General features: G+C 40.4%; 1 protein-coding gene across 2 annotated transcripts in view; it reads left to right on the top strand.

Annotated features, from left to right (window-relative positions):
* The window catches only part of CDH8 (cadherin 8), a 290,013-nt gene extending 274,944 nt beyond the window's left edge, over positions 1-15,069 (top strand). Inside the window, exons 10-12 of one of the 2 annotated variants that reach the window (XM_045582826.1) lie at positions 10,571-10,822; positions 12,069-12,251; positions 14,207-15,069. In XM_045582826.1, the coding sequence (XP_045438782.1) occupies positions 10,571-10,822; positions 12,069-12,251; positions 14,207-14,235 (464 nt within the window). In that variant the 3' untranslated portion in view covers positions 14,236-15,069. Of the gene's footprint in view, positions 1-10,570; positions 10,823-12,068; positions 14,172-14,206 lie in introns of those variants that run through there. The other variant, XM_036440793.2, reaches the window with a different exon arrangement.
* Positions 15,070-23,383: the final 8,314 nt, after the last annotated feature.

The raw sequence follows: 23,383 nt of genomic DNA on the forward strand, positions 1-23,383 counted from the left end.
CATCGTTGATGTTTCTATCTTTCTCTCGCTCTCCCTTCTTCTCTTAAATGAATAAAAATATATATTTAAAAAGAAAAGAAAAGAAATGTGGGTTTTAAGTTTCAAAAGCATGTGCCATTCTCAGCTACCTGGGACAAATGACAATGGGGCCACTGCTCGGATGACAATTTTATCTACACAGATGCCTCCCATCCTCTTGCCTTCGCGGTAGAGTAAGACTTTTGCCCGAAGATATATGTTTAGCCAAGCTGTTTTAACATAACATATTACACTTTAAAATGATGCCAGGGCAAACACTGGACTTCCGCTCACTGTAGGGTGTCGCATAGTCTTGCATCATTTCCCTCTTTTTTTTATGTTTTATTCTTGGCAGCTGTTTTACCACTAAACCAGAAGAGAAGGAATTATGCAGGAAAATTGCTATCAGTTGCTACCCCTGCTGTATTACAGAACCCAGAACATAATAGCTGTCCCAGGGGTGCCTCTGAGGGCTTGGGCCAAGCCATTAACCACTGCAAACACCTCAGGGAAGTAATGGAATAGACTAGAATGGCTCTCTAGCATCCAGAAATATTTTTCTATATTTTTTATGTTGTGGATTTTTATTTTATTTTAAATATTTTTATTGATTTCAGAGAGGAAGGGAAAAGGAGAGAGAGAGAGAAACATCAATGATGACAGAGCATTATTGATCAGCTGCCTCCTGCACACCCTACACTGGGGATCAAGCCTGAAACCTGGGCATGTGCCCTGACCAGGAATTGAACCGTGACCTCCTGGTCCATAAGTCAGTGCTCAAGCACTGAGCCACTCAAGCTGGGCTTATTTTGTTGATTTTAGAGAGAGAGGAAGGGAGATGGATGGAGAGGTGGAAACAGCAATGAGAGAAACATCGATCAGCTGTCTCATATGCACCCCACACGGCATCAAGCCTACAACCCAGCCATGTGTCCTGAACAACCGGGAATCGAACCTCCGTCAGCTTTCACCTTGCCTCTGAGAAAGTGTCAGAGACTGGGAAAGACTCCCTCCATACCCTTCCTCTTGTTTATCTTATTTTTGAGTTTTAAAGTAATCTTTTGGAGCTTACTTTCCCTTGTTTCCTGAGGTGACCTTTGATAAGAGGACAGAGAGAGTGTAGGAAATGCCTTAGAGTTCCTTGTCATTCCTAGCTGGCCTACTGTTGAGCAAGTCACGTTATCTTTCACACACCCTGCTCCTCCTGTAAATGGGAGTGAGGATGCCCTCCCTGCCTCTGAAAATCATACCTCATTAGATTTGCTGACGGTCTTAGGGCTGCCCTAACAAATTATCACAAACTGAGAGGCTTAAACCCCCCCAAGTCTATTCTCTCACAGTGCTGGTGGCCAGAAATCCAGGTGTGGGCAGGACCACACCCTGCAGGGACTCTAAAGGGGAGTTCATTCTCTGTCTCTTCCCCTTCCTGTTGGCCGTGGGCATCCCATGCCAATCATAGCATGGCCGCATCATGCCAGGGTCTGCCTCTGTGGTTACATTTCCTTTTCTTTTTAAAATTATATATATATTATTGATTTTTTTTTTTTTACAGAGAGGAAGGGAGAGGGATAGAGAGTTAGAAACATCAATGAGAGAGAATCATCGATCAGCTGCCTCCTGCACACCCCCTACTGGGGATGTGCCCGCAACCAAGGTACATGCCCTTGACCGGAATGAAACCTGGGACCCTTGATTCCAAAGGCTGATGCTCTATCCACTGAGCCAAACCAATCAGGGCCATTTTCTCTTTCTTTACCCTGTGTCCACTCTCCCTCTGCTTCACTCTCACAAGGATGCCTGTTATTGCACTTAGGGTCCACAAGGTACTCCCAGATGAACTCCTAATCTCTAGGTTCTTAATTGAATTCCATCAGTAAGACCTTTCCATGTAAGGTAGCCTTCACAGGTTCTCGGGAGTAGGAGGTGGACATGTCTTTTTGGGGGTCACCATTCAGATCACTTCACTAAACGTTATTTTTATATGCTCTAAAAATAAATGTATTTTGTCCAACCTGCTTGGCTCAGTGGTGAGTATTGACCTAAGAACCAGAAGGTCACCATTTGATCTAAGGTCAGTCAGGGCACATGGCCAGGTTGTGGGCTCAATCCCCAGGGAAGGGCATGCAGGAGGCAGCTGATCAATGATTCTCTCTCATCATTGATGCTTCTGTATCTTTCCCTCTCTCCCTTCCTCTTTGACATCAATAAAAATATATTTTAAAATATTTTTTAAAACTCTATTTTAGCCAAAAATAGTTTGGCTCAGTGGCTAGAGCGTCAGCCTAAGGACTGAAGGGTCCCAGGTTTGATTCCAGTTAAGGGCATGCACCTTGGTTACGGGCACATCCCTAGTGGGGGGTGTGCAGGAGGCAGCTGATTGATGTTTCTCATCGATGTTTCTGACTCTATCCCTCTCCTTTCCTCTCTGTAAAAAAATCAATAAAATATATTTTAAAAAACAACAACTCTATTTTATAGTATCAACTGAGTAAGGATATATGTAGCTCCTTAAATAATGTTAGAAAATGCTTATGTTTCATAGTTTACAGATGAGTCCTAAGCTTCATAAACTAAAAAGCACAGCCTACCCTCTGTGTATTTCTTCTACCAAGTGACCATCACTGAGATATTTATAGAACTACTGTGTGACATGGCTATAGTGAAATAACGTTTTGTGTTAAAAATATGCTAATTCATTTGGGGTATTTATAAATGCTGGACTAAACCTGAAGTCAGATGTCAGTCTAAACACTGCCGAAGGAATTCACAATAATGTTTTTCTAAAGCCAAAGTAAACCTTGGTCAATATTTTATGGCTAGCTATACTTTTTAATTAAACATTCAGTATGGTAATGAGACAACACTCAGGTAAACATTGCACTTCTTGACATCAGGCGGCATGGTGGACCATCTCATGAGGAAAAAGGGAAGAGTGACAAATGGCCTAATTAGGTGGCTCTGCATATACAGTCGCTTGCTGCAGGTTTAGTGTTAATACACTTCCAGTGAATTATGTAGGAAGTAATAACGGCACTGGAGGAAACTAACTTTGCAGAGTCTTCATTTTTATTAATTCATTACAGCCTGATTATTTCTGATAAGACTTAGTGTCTATGGTAATAGACATTATATATATATATATATATATATATATATATATATATATATATATATATAGTGTTGATGTTAAGAACTTGGCTTCATATTTATAGATATTGGATACTGTGTGTATATGTTTCTAATATGCAGAAAGCTCTTGGATGTTAGTATCTATGTTGCCTTGCCAGTTTTTTGGGTTTTTTTGTAAATAAACAACAGACACAACAATGATAAGAACTTAATTAAATCTCTTGCCCACTGAACAGAGAGCCATTTTCCCTTTATTTTGACCTCCTTGCCATGTTCATTGCATTTGAATCGATCCAGAATATTTGAATTAAATTTGCAAGTCAAATGCCAGAAGACATTTCTCAAAAAAAGGCATACTATCTACTGATCTTCTCTTCATCTGTTCTTTTTCTGTCATAAATATTTGTCTGCCAACCGCCTTCATTAACTCTGGCTCCTTGTTGCTGCTGCTTCCATCTGAAAGGCTAAACAAAAGCCAGAGCTCCAGGATTTCCAAGAAATAAGACGGAGACTGAAGTAAAGGTTCTGCAGCAGGGCAATGGTGCAGATGACCACGCAGAAATTCATGCACTGCGGGGGAGTGGTGTCCCTCAGCCCAGACTGCACCCTTTCACAGTCTGGCACCCCGAGAGGTCCTAAGAAGTGTCTGTATCAGAGGTGGGGAAAGGCTCCTGCCACCGCTGCTGTGCTTGCCAGCTGTGAGCCTGGCTTCTGGCTGAATGGTACTCCCCTGTGGGAGAGCACTGACCACCAACGGGCAGCTTTTGCCTTGAGCATCTGCCCCCTAGTGGTCAGTGAACATCACAGCAATGGGTGGTTCTGCTGTTCAGTCAATTTGCATATTAGGGTTTTATTATATAGGATAATAAATATATTATCGATATATTAATTATAAATATATTAATATATATTGATTTCAGAGCAGAAGGGAGAGGAAGAGAGGGATGAATACATCACTGATGAGAGAAAATCATTGATTGGTGGCCTTCTGCACACCCCACATTGAGGATGAAGCCCATAACCCGGGCATATGCCCTGATGGGGAATCAAACTGTGACCTCCTGGTTCAGAGGTTGATGCTTAACAAGCCAGCCATAATCCATTTTCTTTTACCTGAAAAAAAAAAAATGACAATGTGGAAAGAACATAGGATACTTCAATGATAACAATAATAATGATAATTATTTTTCATTAAAAATACAGAGCAAATAATAGGAGGAAAGGGAGAGAGGAAAGGAGAGAAGAAGGGGAGGGAGAAAAGCAGGGAAGGCGGGGAGAGAGGGAGGGAGGGAGGGAAGGAAGGAAGGAAGGAAGGAAGGAAGGAAGGAAGGAAAACATGAGGAAGGGAGGAATGGGGGGCAGGGTACAAATAGCATTCTAATTAAAGATATTAATGTTGGCCGAAAACGGTTTGGCTCAGTGGATAGAGCGTTGGTCTGTGGACTGAAAGGTCCCAGGTTTGATTCCGGTCAAGGGCATGTACATTGGTTGCGGGCACATCCCCAGTAGCAGGTATGCAGGAGGCATCTGGTCGATATTTCTCTATCATCGATGTTTCTAGCTCTCTATCCCTCTCCCTTCCTCTCTGTAAAAAAATCAGTAAAATATATTATTAAAAAATATATTAATGTTGTATGAAAGAATGTTGTATGTTGATTTGCCGCTCTAAATGAATAAAAACCTGAATATCAATAATTAAAGAAGAAATTCCTCCTCAACTAACCATATGAGGGTCTTATTCACACTCTATCTTCCCTCCCTCTGAATGTAAGTCATTCAGTTTCAGCTCCAGAGAATCCTAGTGTGCACCTCCTGAATATGATGGCATTGCAGTTATTTTAGAACATTTTTTTCCCTCTCTGAGTCCTCTCTATTTGAATCTAATCATCCTCAGTTTATTGCTTATGTTACATGATATGAGGCATGCCTGGGGAGACACTTGGAAACTATCAATATTTTTTAGGCTGTGTGTTGTTTCCAATCGCCTGAAATTGAACTTCCTCAATGACTTATTTTGAACCACATATAATTCTCTATGACAGAATAACATAAGAGATATAAGTAGGAGTGCCACAAAATATGGATGATGTAGTCATTTATTCGGCAAATATTGGCTGAGTACTCATTATGCATCTACAATTGGTTCTTTGTTACTTAGAAGTTCCCTACTTTATTTCCATGTCCCTGGTGTCTCTCCTATCCCCACTGCCATATTTTACTTCTTTGTAATAAAAACTGCAATGAAAAAGAAAGGATTTTAGAAGAATACATAACTAATGTATCTGAGGAGATCAGGGACAACCAGTGAAGGAAATTATCCACAAAGAAGCAATATTAAGCAAAGATATAAAGAATGCATGAGTCTGAACAATTCAAATTTAGACTAAAGAGGGATAGAGAGATATCAGGAAGAAGAAAAAACAGCCAGGCTGGTGTGATTCAATGGTTGAGCATCCACCCATGAACCAGGAAATCACAGTTTGATTCCTGGTCAGGGGACATGCCCGGGTTGCGGGCTTGGTCCTCAGTAGGGCATGTGCAGGAGGCAGCTGCTCAATGATTCTCTCTCATCATTGGTGTTTCTATCTCTCTCCCCTCCCTTGCTCTCTGAAATCAGTAAAAATATATTTTAAAAGAGCTAGCCCTCCAACTGCTAGCTGGGAGGAGGGGAAGCCCTGGGATCTTGGCTGACTTGGTTTGGAGTGAAGTTTCAATCTAACAGAGCTGGAAGGAGGGATGAAGAAGTGGGTTCTGACTCACACACCAGTCTCCCCATTCTTACCAAGTGCTGGTGGATTTCCTTGAGTAAATGTTTCTTCATTTGCTGCTGGCCTCAGGAACATTTCCTGAGATGATACATGTTTTCCTTTTATAATGTTCACCAGTTTCACTGGGGAACAATTCGTAGTGCTCCTCAAACTATCGTGCTGAAGTGGAACTTTGTGAGGAGAGATATTTTTATAAGTTAAAAGAACGGTTTAGAAGATTACCGGAATTAAAATCGATGTCTAAAACAATTTCATTTCATACACCAGCAACAATGACTTGAAAATATAATTTTAAACAGGTTATATTTACCAGAGCAAAAAATTGTACACACCAATAATAAATCTAACGGAAGAGGTAAAAATCTCCTGCAGCTAAAATTAAAACATTGTGTTGATGTATATTAAAGAAAATAATAAAACTACAATCTTAATATAGAAGGCTAAAGACCATAAAGAAATCAATTCTCTCAAAATTCATTTATATTGTAATATGATTCTGACTTAAGTTCTTATGGGGATTTTCACAAAACTTGGTAATCGGATTCTATATTTGTTAGAGATTAGTAAACGAGCAAGAATAGCCAAGATGCTCTTGAAGAACACGTTAGTGGAAAACATCCAAGTTCATTATCAAGTTTATATACATAAAAAGCATGGTATCAATGCACCATTAGAAAAACAGAGCATTATGTCATAACAGAGAGTCCCTAAGAGGATGTTTTAAAGAAACAAACCAGAACTTCATAGAAGATATTTCTGGTATGTAGATTTAAAAAGAAGTATTTTAAATACACGAATTAGAAATGTGCTGATACACGATGATTTTTATGTGTATGGAGTTTTTATGTTAATGGCAGCTTTATTTGGTCTAATAAAATAACTTAACACAATTATTAATAAATATAAACACCAATCAAAATGATTTTTATAAAAACTGTTTTTGTTGATTTTTAGAGAGAGAGGAAGGGAGGAAGGGAGGGAGGGGGAGAGAGAGAGAGAGAGAGAGAGAGAGAGAGAGAGAGAGAGAGAGAGAGAGAGAGAGAGAGATATGTTGGCTGGCTGTTTTCTGCACACCCCCTACTGGGGATAGAGCCTGAAACCAGGGTATGTGTCCTGACTGGGAATGGCACCAGTCAACAGAGACAACACTCAACCAACTGAGCCACATTGGCCAGGGAAAATAATTGTGTTGTTGTTGCTATTAATCCTCACCTGAGGATATTTCCCCATTGATTTTTAAAGAGTAAAGGAGAGGAAGAAACAGAAACATTGATGTGAGAGACACAACTATTGGTTGTTTTCCTGCATGTACCCTAACCATGGCTGGGGATTGAGTCTGCAACCAAGGTGTATACCCTTGACTCGAATTGAACCTGGAACTCTTCAGTTCACGGGACCCATGCTCTATCCACTGAGCCAAACCAACTAGAGTAAAAATGATTTTTTAAAAATATATTTATTTTTTATATATTTTTATTGATTTCAGAAAGGAAGGGAGAAAGATTCTTTCTCAGTGGTGAGAAAGAATCATTGTTAGGCTGCCTCCTGCACACCCCCTACTGGAAATCGAGCCCACAACCTGGGCATATGCCCTTGACTAGAATCAAACTCAGGACCCTTTGTTCCACAGGCTGATGCTCTATCCACTGAGAAAAACTGGCTAGGACCAAAATAACTTTTTTTTTTTTTTTTTAAGTGAGTTGGCAAATAAGAAATTGTCATTGCCTGGGAGTAGCAGGTAAAATTTAGTAAAAATGACTCATAGACTACCTTTAAGCAGTCAATAATTTTCTATATGTAGGGGAACAAATGTCAGAAGTAGTAAATTATATGATTGTGAGCTTAGTGTTAGACCTACCAATGTTTTTTTCTATGCAATAAAGGATAGGCCTTTGGCTTTGCAAGAATAATATTCCTGCTGCACTTTCTAAATTTCATTATAGATTGTTTTAGAGAGAGAATATATAAAGATGGTTTCTTATATAAATAATGTCAACCGCAAAAGGAGAAAGGCCTCCTTGTAATTTCATTAATTGCATCTTGAAGAGCAATTCCCATCTTCTGTTTTGAACAATGGTATATGAAACCATCTACTAATGTTCCTTGCACTAATTAACTGGAGTCAGACTTGTCACACACTTTCTGAAAATTTCACACAGCTCTATATTCTACACTGAGTGGCCAGATTCTTATGATTTCTGAATGCATAATAATCTGGCCATATATATATTAGAGGACCAGTACATGAATTCATGCATGGATGGGGTCCAGCCAGCCTGGCCAGGGGGAGGGGACATGGGCAGTTGGCCTGCTTGCCTGTTGGTCAAACTCCTGGTTGAGGGGACGATTTGCATATTAGCGTTTTATTATATAGGATATACACTGAGTGGCCAGATTATTATGCGTTCAGAGATCATAAGAATCTGGCCACTCAGTGTATATCCGGCTGTGAGATAATGCTCTCCTGCTTTTAGCTTAGTGGTACTTCCTTCTAGGTCATGGAAATGAAGATTACTGGATCATTTTCTATATCACTGTTTAACTCCATTAGAGACATTGTAGGGTTTTTTGGCTCTTAAAATTACTAGACAATGAAGCACAACCAGAAGAAATTTAGGGGGAAAAAGTTAACTAAGAATGTCTTTTTCTGTCTGACTGCTTAATAGTAAGGCATTATGGGCCTGCTTAAATCGGGGACAGGAAACATCTGGGCCACATAAAGCCCTTGAAATCATTTGGTTAGGCCCTGCCAAGGCATTAGGGGTGAATTAGTGAAATGCTTGACTAAATATAGCATGCTAATTTTTAAGATGAGAATTTGAATTCTATATGGCCTGCAAATGATATTATGGTCCAAATGGCCCTTGGCAGCAAAAAGGTTCCCCACCCCTGCTAAACAAAGAAAAAATAAGTGTAATTAATGCATCTGTTTTAGGGAATGGCTCTCATTTTTTGGAATCTGGTTATAGAACTATGTGGTACAAAAGATTTAACATAGTTACTTGAAGTCATATGCATGCACTATTTGTTCATGCATTTGATTGTTCTGTAAACAATACGACACTGATGACCAGGAGTTGGACAGCAATGGTTTGGAATCCCTGCCTTAATATGCAACAATGAGGTAGCCAAATGTTTCCAAACTTGCCAATATTTGAAAAGAAATTCCAACTGAAATCATCATTTTACCCAGAAAACACAGCACACATTTACCAAAATTAAGTTCATTTGCTTTTGACGGGAAAACCAGTCTGAGATAATTAGTATTCCTAATTTGAATAGATAGTTCTTCCATTAGTCAAAATGAGAAAATATATTAATAACGAATATATCTAATATGATTATAGTTCATGAGATAGGGATGAAGACAAAAAAAATATCGGGGGTGAAATTTTGAGAACTGTAGGACCAATTCCTATTCATTGACCAGTTTTATTTTGAACTGATGTCTTTAAATGTTGCCTACATGTCCTTAAGTGTTGACTCAGATAACCAATATGGATCTCCAGATAATTGACACATGTGAAATGGAACACTTTTTCCTATGACTTTTCATTTTATTCTTACCTGTGTAATCACTGCAGGTCTTCTCTACACATTTTAAATATATGTGGCCCATCTCCTCCAATTGGCAGTACATAGGACTTGACCATGTTAAATGCTCGAGCATGCACAACCTCTTAGTTACCTGTGAGAGTCAATAAATTGCATTCTTTTGTATGCCATAGTGCCACATAGTCTATTTTTAACCCAGAACTTCTCAAACATGTCTTTCAACTGTGGTGAGATTCTGTCCCGCCAATTTTGCATTGTCAGGCAGGATAAATGAGAGAAAATTAAGCTTATTGGTGGGACTTTGGATAATTTGTATCTTCTACAAGGACACTTTTTCTTAAATTAAAGAAATAGTTTGCATCTACAAGATGATGATAAAATTCCATTAGTTTATCATGGGGCCCCATTCTTTGGACTTGTTTGGGTATGGATATTGTGGTCCACGCCAGTTGGGAAAATGGGAAGAGGCCTAGCTGGTATTGCTCAGTGGGTTGAGCATCTTCCCATGGACCAGGAAGTCCCAGGTTTGATTCCCAGTCAGGGTACATGCCCGGGTTCTGGGCTTGATCTCCAGAAGGGAGCGTGCAGGAGGCAACTGATTGATGTATCACTATCATCTATGTCTTTCTCTCTTTCCCTCTCCTTTCTTCTCTATCTAAAAATCAATTTAGCCAAGACCGGTTTGGCTCAATGGATAGAGCGTCGGCTTGGGGACTGAAAAGACCCGGGTTCGATTCCGGTCAAGGGAATGTACCTTGGTTGCGGGCATATCCCCAGTAGGGGGTGTGCAAGAGGCAGCTGATCGATGACACTCTCTCATCGATGTTTCTAGCTTTCTATCTCTCTCCCTTCCTCTCTGTACAAAATCAATAAAAATATTTAAAAAATAAATAAATAAATAAAAATAAAAATAAATAAAAATCAATTTAAGAAAACATACTTTAAAAAATTGGAAGAGGAGAGGGACAAAGAACCTGAGTGGTCCAGTGGAGTCGGGTAGCCTGGAGGCTCGCAGAGGATTTATGAACTAGAAAAACAAGTGTTGCCTGGGCAGCCATTTTTTAAATGATGCACACGATTGTGATTTCCACCTTTTCCAGATAATTCCCTCAGCATTTTGGCCAAGCATAATGGATTCAACCGCCAGAAGCAAGAAGTCTACCTTCTGCCAATTGTCATCAGTGACAGTGGGAACCCTCCTCTGAGCAGCACCAGCACGCTGACCATCCGGGTGTGTGGCTGCAGCAGTGATGGTGTTGTCCAGTCCTGCAATGTGGAAGCTTACGTCCTTCCAATTGGACTCAGTATGGGCGCCCTAATCGCCATATTAGCGTGCATCATTTTGCTGCTAGGTATGTATTTCCTTCATAGCCTCATGGTACCCATTTTTCTGGTTCATCAATGACTGTACATAAGGACAGCAAACCCTGACCAAGCCAGGTATCTAGCATGCTTTTGGAAAGAGGAAGTCTTTTGGACTTCTCCTGGCTCTGAGATCACTAAGAGGAGGTGAGGAGAAAAAGGGTTGTGATGGTAAATGTTTGACCCTAGTCAGTTGGCCCTGTCCAGGCATGTGGGAGGCAATCAATTGATGTGTCTCTCTCACATTGATGTTTCTCTCTCTGTCTCTGTCCCTTTCAACTCCAAAAATCAATGGTAAAAAAAAATAGTAAATGTCCAATTGGAGATGACTATTTAGGGTCTTTTTCAGTGCCATCACCAGTGAAAATATAGACTAAGCTGAATGGTGAGGGAACTGGGAATGGGCCTTATGTGGTTATAAAAGCATCTATACTAATAAAAGGGTAATATGCTAATTAGACCAGGTTGACCAGACATCTTCCAGACATCCTACTTCCTTCCAGACAAAGCCACGGCGGCGGGAGCTGGGCAGAGACGGTTAGGGGATATCAGGCTGGAAGGGGAGGAAGCAGTTAGGGGCAAGATCAGGCCAGCAGGGGAGGGCAGTTGGGGGCAATTAGACAGACAGGTGAGTGGGTAGGAGACAGCAGTCTCGGATTGTGAGAGGGATGTCCAACTGAGGGATCCAGCCTAAACCAGCAGTCAGACATCCCCCGAGGGATCCCAAATTGGAGAGGGTGCAGGCCAGGCTGAGGGACACCCTCCCATCCCGTGCATGAATTTTGTGCACCAGGCCACTAGTCTATTATAAAGAAGACCTCCAGATCTAATGCACACCCATTTGCTGCAACAAATATGTGTCCCAAACATTCTGTTATCCAAACAGTTTATAAATTGGGTTGCTGAGTCCATCTGATCACAAAGTTTGGTGAGATAAAAAGAAAAAAAATAAGCAGACAAAAAAATAGAATATATATATTTTTTTCTTCAAGATGGCATTGTCTTCCTGAGATCTTTTTCTTAATATTAAAATCAAACAGCATTCTCTCAGGATTGAGAGCCCATCCTTCATAAAGGTGTTTTGCGTAATTCACAAGGCAATATTATCAAAACCATAGGCCCATTAGTTTTAGAATAATGATCTTCCCTCTGAGCCTACAAGGTGTGTGTGTTGCTCATTATACTCGAGTTGGCTGTTATTTCATGTTTTGTTTCATTGTTTTGTTTTTCCTACAGTCATCGTGGTGCTGTTTGTCACCCTGCGGCGACACAAAAACGAGCCATTGATCATCAAAGACGATGAAGATGTCCGAGAGAACATAATTCGCTACGACGACGAAGGAGGCGGGGAGGAGGACACGGAGGCCTTTGACATTGCCACTCTGCAGAACCCGGATGGGATTAATGGATTCCTACCCCGTAAGGATATTAAACCAGATTTGCAATTTATGCCAAGGCAAGGGCTGGCGCCGGTTCCCAATGGTGTGGACGTGGATGAGTTTATAAACGTGCGGCTCCACGAGGCAGATAACGACCCCACGGCCCCGCCCTATGACTCCATTCAGATCTATGGCTACGAAGGCCGGGGCTCTGTGGCGGGCTCCCTCAGCTCCTTGGAGTCGGCCACCTCAGACTCAGACCAGAATTTTGACTACCTCAGTGACTGGGGACCCCGCTTTAAGAGACTGGGCGAACTGTACTCTGTTGGTGAAAGTGACAAAGAAACTTGACAGTGGATGATTCCCTCCATCCACGGGAACTGAGCATTCTGTAATATGCTAGGGCCACTCCCCTTAGATGCAGCCAATGCGGCTATTTGTTTTAGAGGCAAGTGTAGCACCAATCATCTATAAACTTCAACTACATTTTAATGTGGAACCAAAAAAAAAATAATGGATAATAAAAAAGTCTATGTTAGGAGGTGATGCATCTTGTGGAGTGTGAATTAAACTATGTGGAGTGTCTAGAAGTCGTTGGATAGTTGCTATGTACGTGACCACCACAAAGATGGGGATCCTGCCTCAAGCTTAGGGAAAGTTTTCAGAGAGGGGGAAAATTATATATATCAAAATTAAAAAGGTGCTTTCTTAGACAAAATGGACCTTCAAGGAATTTGTTGCTGAGATGTGTCTTCTTGCAAGGATTTTTATAAATGGGAATGGTTTTTCCCCCCCTTCACCAATAAGGATCCCGCCACATACGCTAAAGCAATACTTGGTCGGCTGTACATCCTGACTTTTGGGAGTTTGGGAAGGCCTCCTAAGATGGTACAGAGACCACACATGTACATAACGGTTGGCCTCGCCCATCAGAGACGGAATAGCATCTTTAAATAGTGTGTCGAGCCTTAAAATAGTCACATGTCCCGAATCCATTCCAAGGTGGGGCTTGCCAGCGCAGTGGTGGGAGGCGAGAAATCCCACGGAACAGGCTTGCTTTTAAGAAGCAGGATTACTCCTTCCCTCCACTTCATCTCGTTCCACAAGGACACAGAGGTAGACTATGTCATGCAATGGACGATGTGAGGGACAGATGGTTTTATTTGTTTAAGCCTCAAAATAAATATTTTATTGATGTCCATTCATGCGTTTATTTATTAAGGTTGGTAACCTATAGAGGAAAGGGACTATATGGAGAAAAAAAAAGATAAATTATATCCATTAATAATCCTTTAGATTGTTTTATATAAATATATATATATACACACACACACACAATGAATGTTTAATACATGTACATTTTGATGAGATGAGTATGGCAGGCAATATTTTGACCAGGGAGCAAATAGTCTCTTTAGTGTAGAAAGTGTTATTGTGACTGGTGATGGCAGGAACAGCTTTTTTTCCCAGAGAAACTTTTAGACTGTTTTCTATTTTGTTCATACTCCTAGTATTTGGTGTTTTTACTACAAGCACAAACATCTGAAAGTATATCGATCCGTGTGAATATTTAAACTCTAGACTTTTAGATACCTACATACATGACCCAGGAGACATGCTTCAAGTCGCCCCACAATGTTTTAGAGCAGGAACCCGACTTGTACATAATTTTACTGCTTCTGTTTTCAGCACTTCTCTCCCCGATCCTCCTGGTGAGACCCAGAACATCTTAGAGTCCAAAAGACAACAGCCCTAGCAGATGTGAGCATATTCAATTTGTAATACCAACCTGACCGTTTAGGAGTAGAGAAATGTATGATACAACCGAACTACGACGACATGCAGATCATTTTACTTTTCTACTTTGCTTTAAGGCAATATTGTTTATTTACTCCATGTATTGTATTCAGAGAAAACTCCTGTATTGTTTCCTACTTTGTGAAATATATTTTTATAAATACCTTTGTTGTCTTCACTTTTCTTTTCCCCAATCAGATGAAGACCTACTGCGAGAGTCTAACTAGAATTCTAGAACATGCAACTAAATTATTGCAAGAATCACCTTTGTCTGTAAGAGCTTTTATATAAAGAACCAAGGATGTGAAATGGCTTGATCACACCACCTCAGGCACTGGCTTGGGCTGCCTGAAAAGAACATGACTTGGGCTAGAACAATGAAGGTACCAATTTTTGGAGGCTACTTCTACTATGATAGAAACAAAATATTTAAATATTATCCTTAGACTTGACAACTTCCCAGTGACTTAACAAAGGCCTTTCTGAGTTTTTGTTGCCTGAGAATCACCTAGTTTGTCCTTTACGTGTATCATGATGGCTGTTGAATGTGTTTTTGGAGATCAAAATGAGTGCCCAAAATGATTTCAAAATATACTAAGATTTGGAACAGTGTCTGACACAAATATTTAGTGAGTGTAAATTATTAATAGTAGTATTACTAATAATATTCACTAATACTATTCTGACTACCTTACACATTCTAAACCAAGGAGAGATGATTACTTTATTTATCTCTTGCATACCGGACTCATTTCTAGCATATTTCTCAGTGAAGTGCCATAAAGTACAGATTTATAAACCTGTTTGACAAAAGTCATGTTAATTTTAGGAATATAAAATCCATACCTCCAATCTTAGGAATCAATAGGATAATCACCATATGATGGTTTCCATGAGCAGGAGATAATGTCTGGTATACCAGTTGCCCAAAGCCTACTGCAAAATTCACTTTGCCCATAGAAACAGCATGAAAGTGTGGATCTCTTGCTGATTTTTTGTTGTTGCTCTCACCATGCTAGCAAGTTGTGCTTAAAAACCCATTTAAGTTGTTATAATATGGAATCAAGTATAAACCCATTTAAGTTTTTATAATATGGAATCAAGTATGTTTATTACTAGGACTGAAGTATATTTTTAGTGTACTCTGAATTTAAATAAAGGTCCAAGGAACACACATGCATTTTCTCTCTCTTGCGCTCTCTCTCTCTCTCTTGCGCGCTCGCTCTCTCTCTCTCTCTCTCTCTCTCTCTCTCTCTCACACACACACACACACACACACACACACACACACACACACACACACCTAGACTTAACTGCTTTTAACTTATCAGTGGACTTGCCAGGATTTCTTTAACCAAGAGAGGGCATGAGGGTTCCAAAACTTTTAGAATTTGAGAACCCCATGCTCAACTCTTTAAATAATACTCATTTTTAACTTTATCCAAGTGACTGTTGTTGTCACTGTGCGCTTTCTGTTGCATAGGCATTTTAATGTGTCTATTGGGCCCAACCACTAGTCCTTTCCCATTCTTCCACCAAATGGAGGAAGGTCTTGGTGCCAAGTGAGACAAAATCATCTCCCTCTACCTGTCTCATAATTCCAGGCACCTATGTGGGGAGATGTTGCATCCCTGGGTGATTGGACATCACATGGATCCATTCAGCCTCCACCCTGTCCACTAATTGATCAAATAAAATTACAAAAGTATCTTTTAAACACCCACCCATACATGTACAGTCTAGAGCAGTGGTTCTCTACCCACAGATTGAGAAGCGATAGCAGAGTCACCTAAGACCATCAGTAAACACAGATATTTACAATATGATTCATAACAGTAGCAAAATTATCGTAATGAAGTAGCAACGAAAATAATTTTATGGTTGGTGGTTACCACAACATGAGGAACTGTATTAGAGGGTCACGGCATTAGAAAGCTTGAGAACCACTGGTCTAGAGTATTAAGGGCCCATTCTTTACTATAATTTTGGATGAATATAGTAATTTTAAGATTAGAAATAATTTATCATCGGATGGTTAAACGATGCTATAAATTAAATTCGGGTGTTAACCTTGCTACACAGAATTGTGATTTCTAGATGATGAACAATGAAAATGTTCTGAGAGAAAAATGTGTGGGTAAGTGTTTGTGTGCATAGAAAATAAAAGAAAACATAGATTCACTGGCATCACCAGTGAAAGGAGAAAGAGCCAAATGTGTCTTTGAGAGAGTTTGTTTAATCAGATGCTTAAAATAAGACAGGTCTCTGCGTGAGACCTAGAAATCTCCTAGGAGCAGCAGGATTTCACACTGAGTCTCAATGGAGTTCTGGGCTGGGCTACATTTTGGAGAAGGAAATGCGGGTGCTGAGAGCTAAGTAGCCAATTACTCTTTATAGCCACATAAGGACTGGAGGCAAGTGGGCCCTTCCAACAAGTTGTATTATGCGATCATGGGCTTTGCAGGGGATCTCACGAATGTATAACCTTCTGATTGCCTTTTTGATTGAAAGTTCCATCTGAGATCAGGGCAGTGCAAGCAGTAATAAGATTTCAAAAATTCCCATCACTGGCACTGTAGGAAAGGCTGAGCATGACTGAAATCCCATTATTGTCAGTCAAAAAGATAAGGTAACAGTGGGCATTGCTATAAAAGCTATATAAATGCACAATTTAAACAGGAATATCAGCATTGAATATATGTGTGTGTGTGTGTATACACACACACACAAACATACACACACAGACCTCTTTATATATATACATATACCCAATTAAATTACCAGGGATTAATTTGTAGTTTGTTTTTTTTTATTATTTTTTTGTCTTACAATCTCATACACCATCCCAAACCTGGAATGGTGGCTTTTTATTTTTCTAGCTGTAACCTTGAATTTGAAAGCCATTGGATTGATGGTAGAGGGTTTTTAATGCCGCTTTCTATTTGAGAACAAAATCATGGTTCATGTTACCCGGGATTAGAATTAAATGTATCACATTGTGAAACTGGACTTAGATGTTTGTATGTCCTTTTGTTGTTGTTTTTTGTTTTGTTTTTTTTCTGGAGAAAATAATTGTAGAATGTATCTTGTAGGAAATAGTTTTCATAATATTTTTATTTTCCTCAATTATAGTACTGTTTTATTTGTGTAAAAAGTTTCTTAGCAAAGTGACTCATTTGGCCACATAGTGTTGCATATATTGTCAGCGCAATCATTGTTCTAATCTATATGATTGTAGAAGACAGAGATTCTATCATAGCCAGACGTTAATTTTTATTATTTTCTTCTTAGTCAACACACATTTATACATCACATGATATACTGGTTTTTACATGAATACACTCGATATTAAAGATACATTAGTTCAAATTTTTTTTACCCAATCCTACTATTTTGGGCTCATTGCAATTTAACCCCCTTCCCAACTTGATGGATTATCTAAAAGGAAATAGTTGTGTTTCCTACATATATTGAGCATTCACCAGCTGAGTCATATAGTCAGTAGGATGACACCTCCAAACCTATTTCCTTTATTTAACAAAATGGAGATAATACATTTTATCTAAAACAAATTGTTGAAACATTCTTCATCAATGGTCTTTAATAAATAGCATTCCAATTTGGTTTAAACTTACAGTGGTCTGATCTAAAAGCCCCATAGCTGTGAGTACAGAACACGCTCTGTAATTATTATGAGAAGTTTGTCCTGGTAAGATAGAAGCTCAATTGTCCACAGTGAGGCAGAACTGAGGAGGAAGTAAGTGATTTTAAGTGGAAAGACCCAAGACCCAAGAAGCCTTCATGGAGTTTTCGTCAAAGATGGGAACCGAGGAACGGGTGCAATAGGAATCTGAGCTTGGCAAACAACCAACACTGAGAGAGGAAACTGAGAAAAGGTACGATGTTTAGAGATGAATGACACCTTTTCAGTCATCAGAAAGAACTAGAAAATGGGTACTCCTGCATCTCATCTAGGTTTGCCTAAATCATAGCATGTTCTGTGGATGAAAAACAATAATAATGTACAGCGATGTCTTAAGGAATTTTTCAGAGTTCAGTTGCACATCCCTTACACGGGAGAGACAGAAATTGAACTCTGATCTGCCAATTCCCCATCAAGGTAAGACACTGTAAGTATGTGTGTGTGTGTGTGTGTGTGTGTGTGTGTGTGTGCTTCTCCATTATTTCCGGAAGTGTCATGTACATGGATCCCATCTTCTAGTTTATATTGGGACCAGGCCATGTTACAGAAAAAGACCAATTGTTTCTTATTTTTGATGATAATTGAATGATTCCTGTCTTTGGGGATGCAGCCCTGGGGTCTCTGTATCAGTATAACAGGTGAGTCTTGAGTATCCATGCCTAAGATCTATTGTTTCAGATTTGCCTTCAACAAGGAGGTTCTTATGCTTTCTGGGCAAGCAGATGCTGCAGGATCTAACCCATTTTATTTATTTGTTTGTTTATTTTTTTGTTGTTAATCCTCACCTGAGGATATTTTCCACTGATTTTTAGGGAGAGTGGACGAGAGACAGAAATACAGAGAGAAACATCAATGTGAAAGAAACACATCAATGGGTTGCCTCCTACAGGATCCCCGACCAGGGCCTGGGCCAGAGCCTGCAACAAAGATACATGCCTTTGATCGGAATCTAACCTGGGATCCTTTGGCCTGTAGGCCGACACTGTATCCATTGAGCCAAACCAGCTGGGGCAGATCTAACCCATTTTATGTTTCCTATCTGAGAAGGCTGAAATCCACACCAGATGGCTTATGGATGTTGAGGTCGAATTCACAGAGGTGGCTTTGAGAACCCAGGGTTACTGCATTACCTGATAGGGTTTTCTCAGAACAGACTTCTTCCTCATATTCACCCACAGCTAGCATGCCGATGCATTTTATGCTTAAGTGTGGTAGGCACTGAGGCCGACAGGAGCAGAGCAAGGTCAAGAATAAGGAGCCAGATAAGGGCCACCAGGATAGAGAGTCTCGGGTGTCTAGCAAAGGACAATCAATTATAGGGTGGGACCTGGTCTTGGGGTGACCTTTCCTCCCTGGAGATAACATCCAGGCTTCAGTGGCATTTCAGCTCCTGGCCTGCATAAAGCCAGATAAACAACAGAAGCAGCCAGGGCTGACCTCAGCATCAGCTGCATTCAATAAGGACCTCAGCCCTGGTGCTGGCCACTCAATCAGTGCAGATCACCACCCTGAAAGGACACACTTGGGAAGCTGCTGAATATTCTATTGAGATTACCTGGCACCGCCCCTAAATCTCCACCCTTAAAACCTATAGGATGCAGGGCCCAAATCTGCCTCCCCACCCGCCACTCCCTAGCTCTGAGGGCCCTTACCCAGTAGAACTTGTTTCCTAAGCCCGTTTTAGGAATGACTTTTTCTATGCATAAGATTTACCAAGTGAGTGTTGTCTTCCAGTTTGGGTCTTGGCTCTAAATCCTTTCCTAGCCAGAACTCAAGGACCGAGCTTGCTGACCCCAGGTTTGGTCCAGCCCTAACCAGTCCGTCAGACGCCTGTTGCCCTTCCCGCCACCTACAACGTCATGGTGCCAGGACCAGGATTGTTACTAGGATTGTTTCATCACAGGTAAGTCAGCTGTCCTCGCCACCTTGGCTTGAAGGACGTGACTGTGTTCTCTTTTCTCCCTGCATCTTTTCCTGCAGCCATGGGGCTCTCTTTCTCTTTCCCTCCCACCTTCGGATTGCTGTAATGCACCTGTGGAGCATTTAAAAGCTGGGAACAGTGTGGAATCTGGGAGGGAAGGTGGGGGATGGTGGGTGGGTAGAGATCAACCAAAGACCTTGTATGTATATATGTATATGCATAACCCATGGACACAGACAATAGGGTGGAGGCCTGGTACAGGGGACAGGGCGGGTTGGAGGGAGTCAATGGAGGGAGGGGGAGAAGAGAATGTGTAATATTTCAACAATAAAGATGAAAAATAGAAGTCATTAAAGTGCTTGCCTCTAGAAGACTCCTCCTGGGGCAGAATGAGTCAGTCATGGACCTGGACATTGGCATTGGGCACCCCTCCGACTGCAAGACAATGTTCCTGCACCCGTTATAAAATCTCACAAGGCTCTCCCCTTCCCCCCAGCTGTCCTCTGCCTGGTTATTAGTTCCCGCTGAGGGAGAGAGCCTTGCCCTTTGCCTCGGAGGAGGATGCAATTTCCCTTCCTTTGTGCCTGGAGTGAAATTCAGGTGGCCTTTCTTGGAGCTTTTCTGAAATCTTCAAGGTGTAGCTAAGAGTTAAGGGGGGAGAGACCCTAGACCCATGGTTGGCAAACTGCAGCTCTCAAGCCACATGAGGCTCTTTGGCCCCTTGAGTGTGGCTCTTCCACAAAATACCATGGCCTGGGCGAGTCTATTTTGAAGAAGTGGCGTTGAAAGAAGTTTAAGTTTAAAATATTGGCTCTCCAAAAAAATTTCAATCGTTGTTGATATTTGGCTCTGTAGACTAATGAGTTTGCCGACCACTGACGTAGGCCATCTTTTAAAATGCAAGCTTCTGGGAGGTAACCCTTCTTGCAAGGAAAAAAAAAAAAAAATCTTAGCCATGTGAGCAGATCCAGTTAACTCACTTCAGGTGTTAAACATTGATTGCTAGGCAAGTGTTAAGCTTACCTACTTTAGGGCTTATAATACCAAGAAGCTAGAAAATAGATCTGGAGCTGCTGATGCAATGTCTTATGCTTTGTTGAAGGTGTTTCTTGAAAGTGAGTGTTTAAAATGTGTTCCTAAAAGTCAACCTAAGAAATGCTGGGTTTTTTGTTTTGTTTGTTTTTATTGTTATTGGAAATTGACATTTCTAAGAGTTAAAATTTCAGATTCAATTGGAAAGAAATTGGGTGGTATAAGGAATGGAATATATTTTGAAGGAAAAAAAAGTGATTTTTTTCTAAAGCCAAAATCAAGTCCTGAGGTCTACTTTTCATTGACCATTTTCTCATTTGAAGTAAGAGGAAACACAATGACCTATGCATTCATTCATTCATTCTGAAAGGAAAAGGATTTGTTAAAATCTTACTACGGTTATAGCCACTGTGCTGGATGCTGAGCATGCGTAGGTCAGCAAGAGCCACGTAGGCACTGCTTCCTGGAGCTTTTATTCAGCTCAGGAGGCAGGTGAAGGGGAACAGATCCTGACCCCCAAAATAGGGCTCTTTGGAAGAGGATTTTGTGAGGCTGTAGCAGAAGCCAAAAAGGCTCTAAAAACTGAATACAAGGAACCATTTTGAAGAGACATTTGCATTAATTAGGGGATCTCCAAGGTTGTCTTCCTCTTAGTGCCAAGAGAAGAAATTGACTAAATCTCTAGAAACTCTTATCAGTGGAGAAGGTGTGGAGGAAATGTGCATAACAACCAGATCCTTGTTTCCTGTGCTTTTCCTGGTAACCCCATTGCTCCCCTCTTTTGTCTTTAGCTGAAATGGCACTTAAATGATGGCTTGGGCCATTTGGGGTGTTACTCGATTTTCCTGGGCATCTCCCATGTGTGTGGAGGTACACATGCTATTAAACTGTCAATATAAGAAACCCAACATTCATGTGGAGAATGTTTATAAGAAATAATCTTCCTTATGTTCCCTCAATTTCAAATGCATAAGAGAAGCTCCCAGATGGTTATGCTCTGGAGCCTTTGGGATCTTGCCCCCTGGGTTATGTCATCAGTTGGGCTCAAATGAATGCATAAAAAAAATTTCTATAGGTTGGGATGTCTCTTTTTATGGACAAACCTAGACAAGCAGAGTGGAAATTATGTTTCTTCCCCTACATAGACAACACAATGATAAATGACACATATTAAAGACAAAAAAAAAAAAAAAAAAAAGAAAAAAAAAGAAAGGGGGGCAGGTTCAATGGAGTAAGAGGGACAAAACAGCTGAGTTTAGATAGATCAACGGGGGAGGGGTAGGGAGCTTCTCTGAGGAGGTGGCATTCAGAGACCTGAGTGAGGATGTCAACTGAGCCAAAATCGGAAGGAAAAATGTGGAAGAAAGGAGATGATAGAGATGTAAGCCCAAGTATGCTATTCAGAAACAAAGGCATGTCTGTACTCCTGCAGGAGAAGTTGCTGTTACAGCTCATTGGGGCTTAACATCATTTTAAAGGAAACTCTGGTGTCTGCTTATTTAAGGAAGAAACCTACTCGCAGCCTCCATCCCCCCTAGACCCATGATCCGCAAACTGTGGCTCTCGAGCCACATGTGACTCTTTGGTCCCTTGAGTGTAGCTCTTCCACAAAATACCATGGCCTGGATGAGACTATTTTGAAGAAGTGGCGTTAAAAGAAGTTTAAGTTTAAAAAGTGTGCCTCTCAGAAGAAATTGCAATCATCGTCCTGTTGATATTTGGCTCTGCTGACTAAAGAGTTTGCCGACTACTGCCCCATACTCTTGACCTTAGATTCCCCAATATGCCTTTTGTTTTTGTTTTCCTGAGCATTTTGAGTAAATCTCTGTGTGATAGACTCTGTTTCAATAATCTTAATATTTTAAAAAATGGCCTGTCTGTTTTGTAAAACTTGCTCTCTAATATATGACAAGTATTACTCTGGTTTCAGGTACCTGGTGAAATACTGCACCCTGATGTCGGGGCTGCTTGCAGAGCTCCTGGTTCCTTCAGGGATGTTTCCCATTTCATTACTATAACGATAGAGTTGACACTTACTTACAGTATGCAATTACGTCCATTAACAGTAACAGTGCATTTTTACATTAATTAGAAAGAAAATTCATGGGTGGTTATGTGGATTGCAGTCTACAGGGAACCTTTCGGTACCGATTATTCTTCTGTAGATACAGATACATTTATGTAAAATTTTACTTTGGTCATTCTTTTAGGAAAGTCTTTGAGCTGAAGTTCCAGTCACCATAAATCTATATAGATCAACTGAGAAATCTGCCTTTAAAACTCTAGAGCAGTGGTTCTCAACCTTTCTAATGCCGTGATCCTTTGATACAGTTCCTCATGTTGTGGTGACCCCCAACCATAAAATTATTTTTGTTGCTGCTTCATAACTGTAATGTTGCTACTGTTAATGGATTGTAATGGAAATATCTGTGTTTTTCCATGGTCTTAGGCTCTACAGCTGCTGTTCTCAAACTGTGGAGTCTAGAGCAGTGTTTTTCAACCTTTTTTTGGGCAAAGGCACACTTGTTTCATGAAAAAAATCACGAGGCACACCACCATTAGAAAAATGTTAAAAAATTTAACTCTGTGCCTATATTGACTATATATAAAGTAATTCTCTTGAATAGGAATCAAATAAACACAAAGAAAGTATTTTATAATTACTTTATTATGAAATATTAAGTAAACAAAATAGTGAAAAATTATAAAATTCTTGTCT

Source organism: Pipistrellus kuhlii, unplaced genomic scaffold (assembly GCF_014108245.1).
Source record: "Pipistrellus kuhlii isolate mPipKuh1 unplaced genomic scaffold, mPipKuh1.p scaffold_m20_p_17, whole genome shotgun sequence".
NCBI lineage: Eukaryota > Metazoa > Chordata > Mammalia > Chiroptera > Vespertilionidae > Pipistrellus > Pipistrellus kuhlii.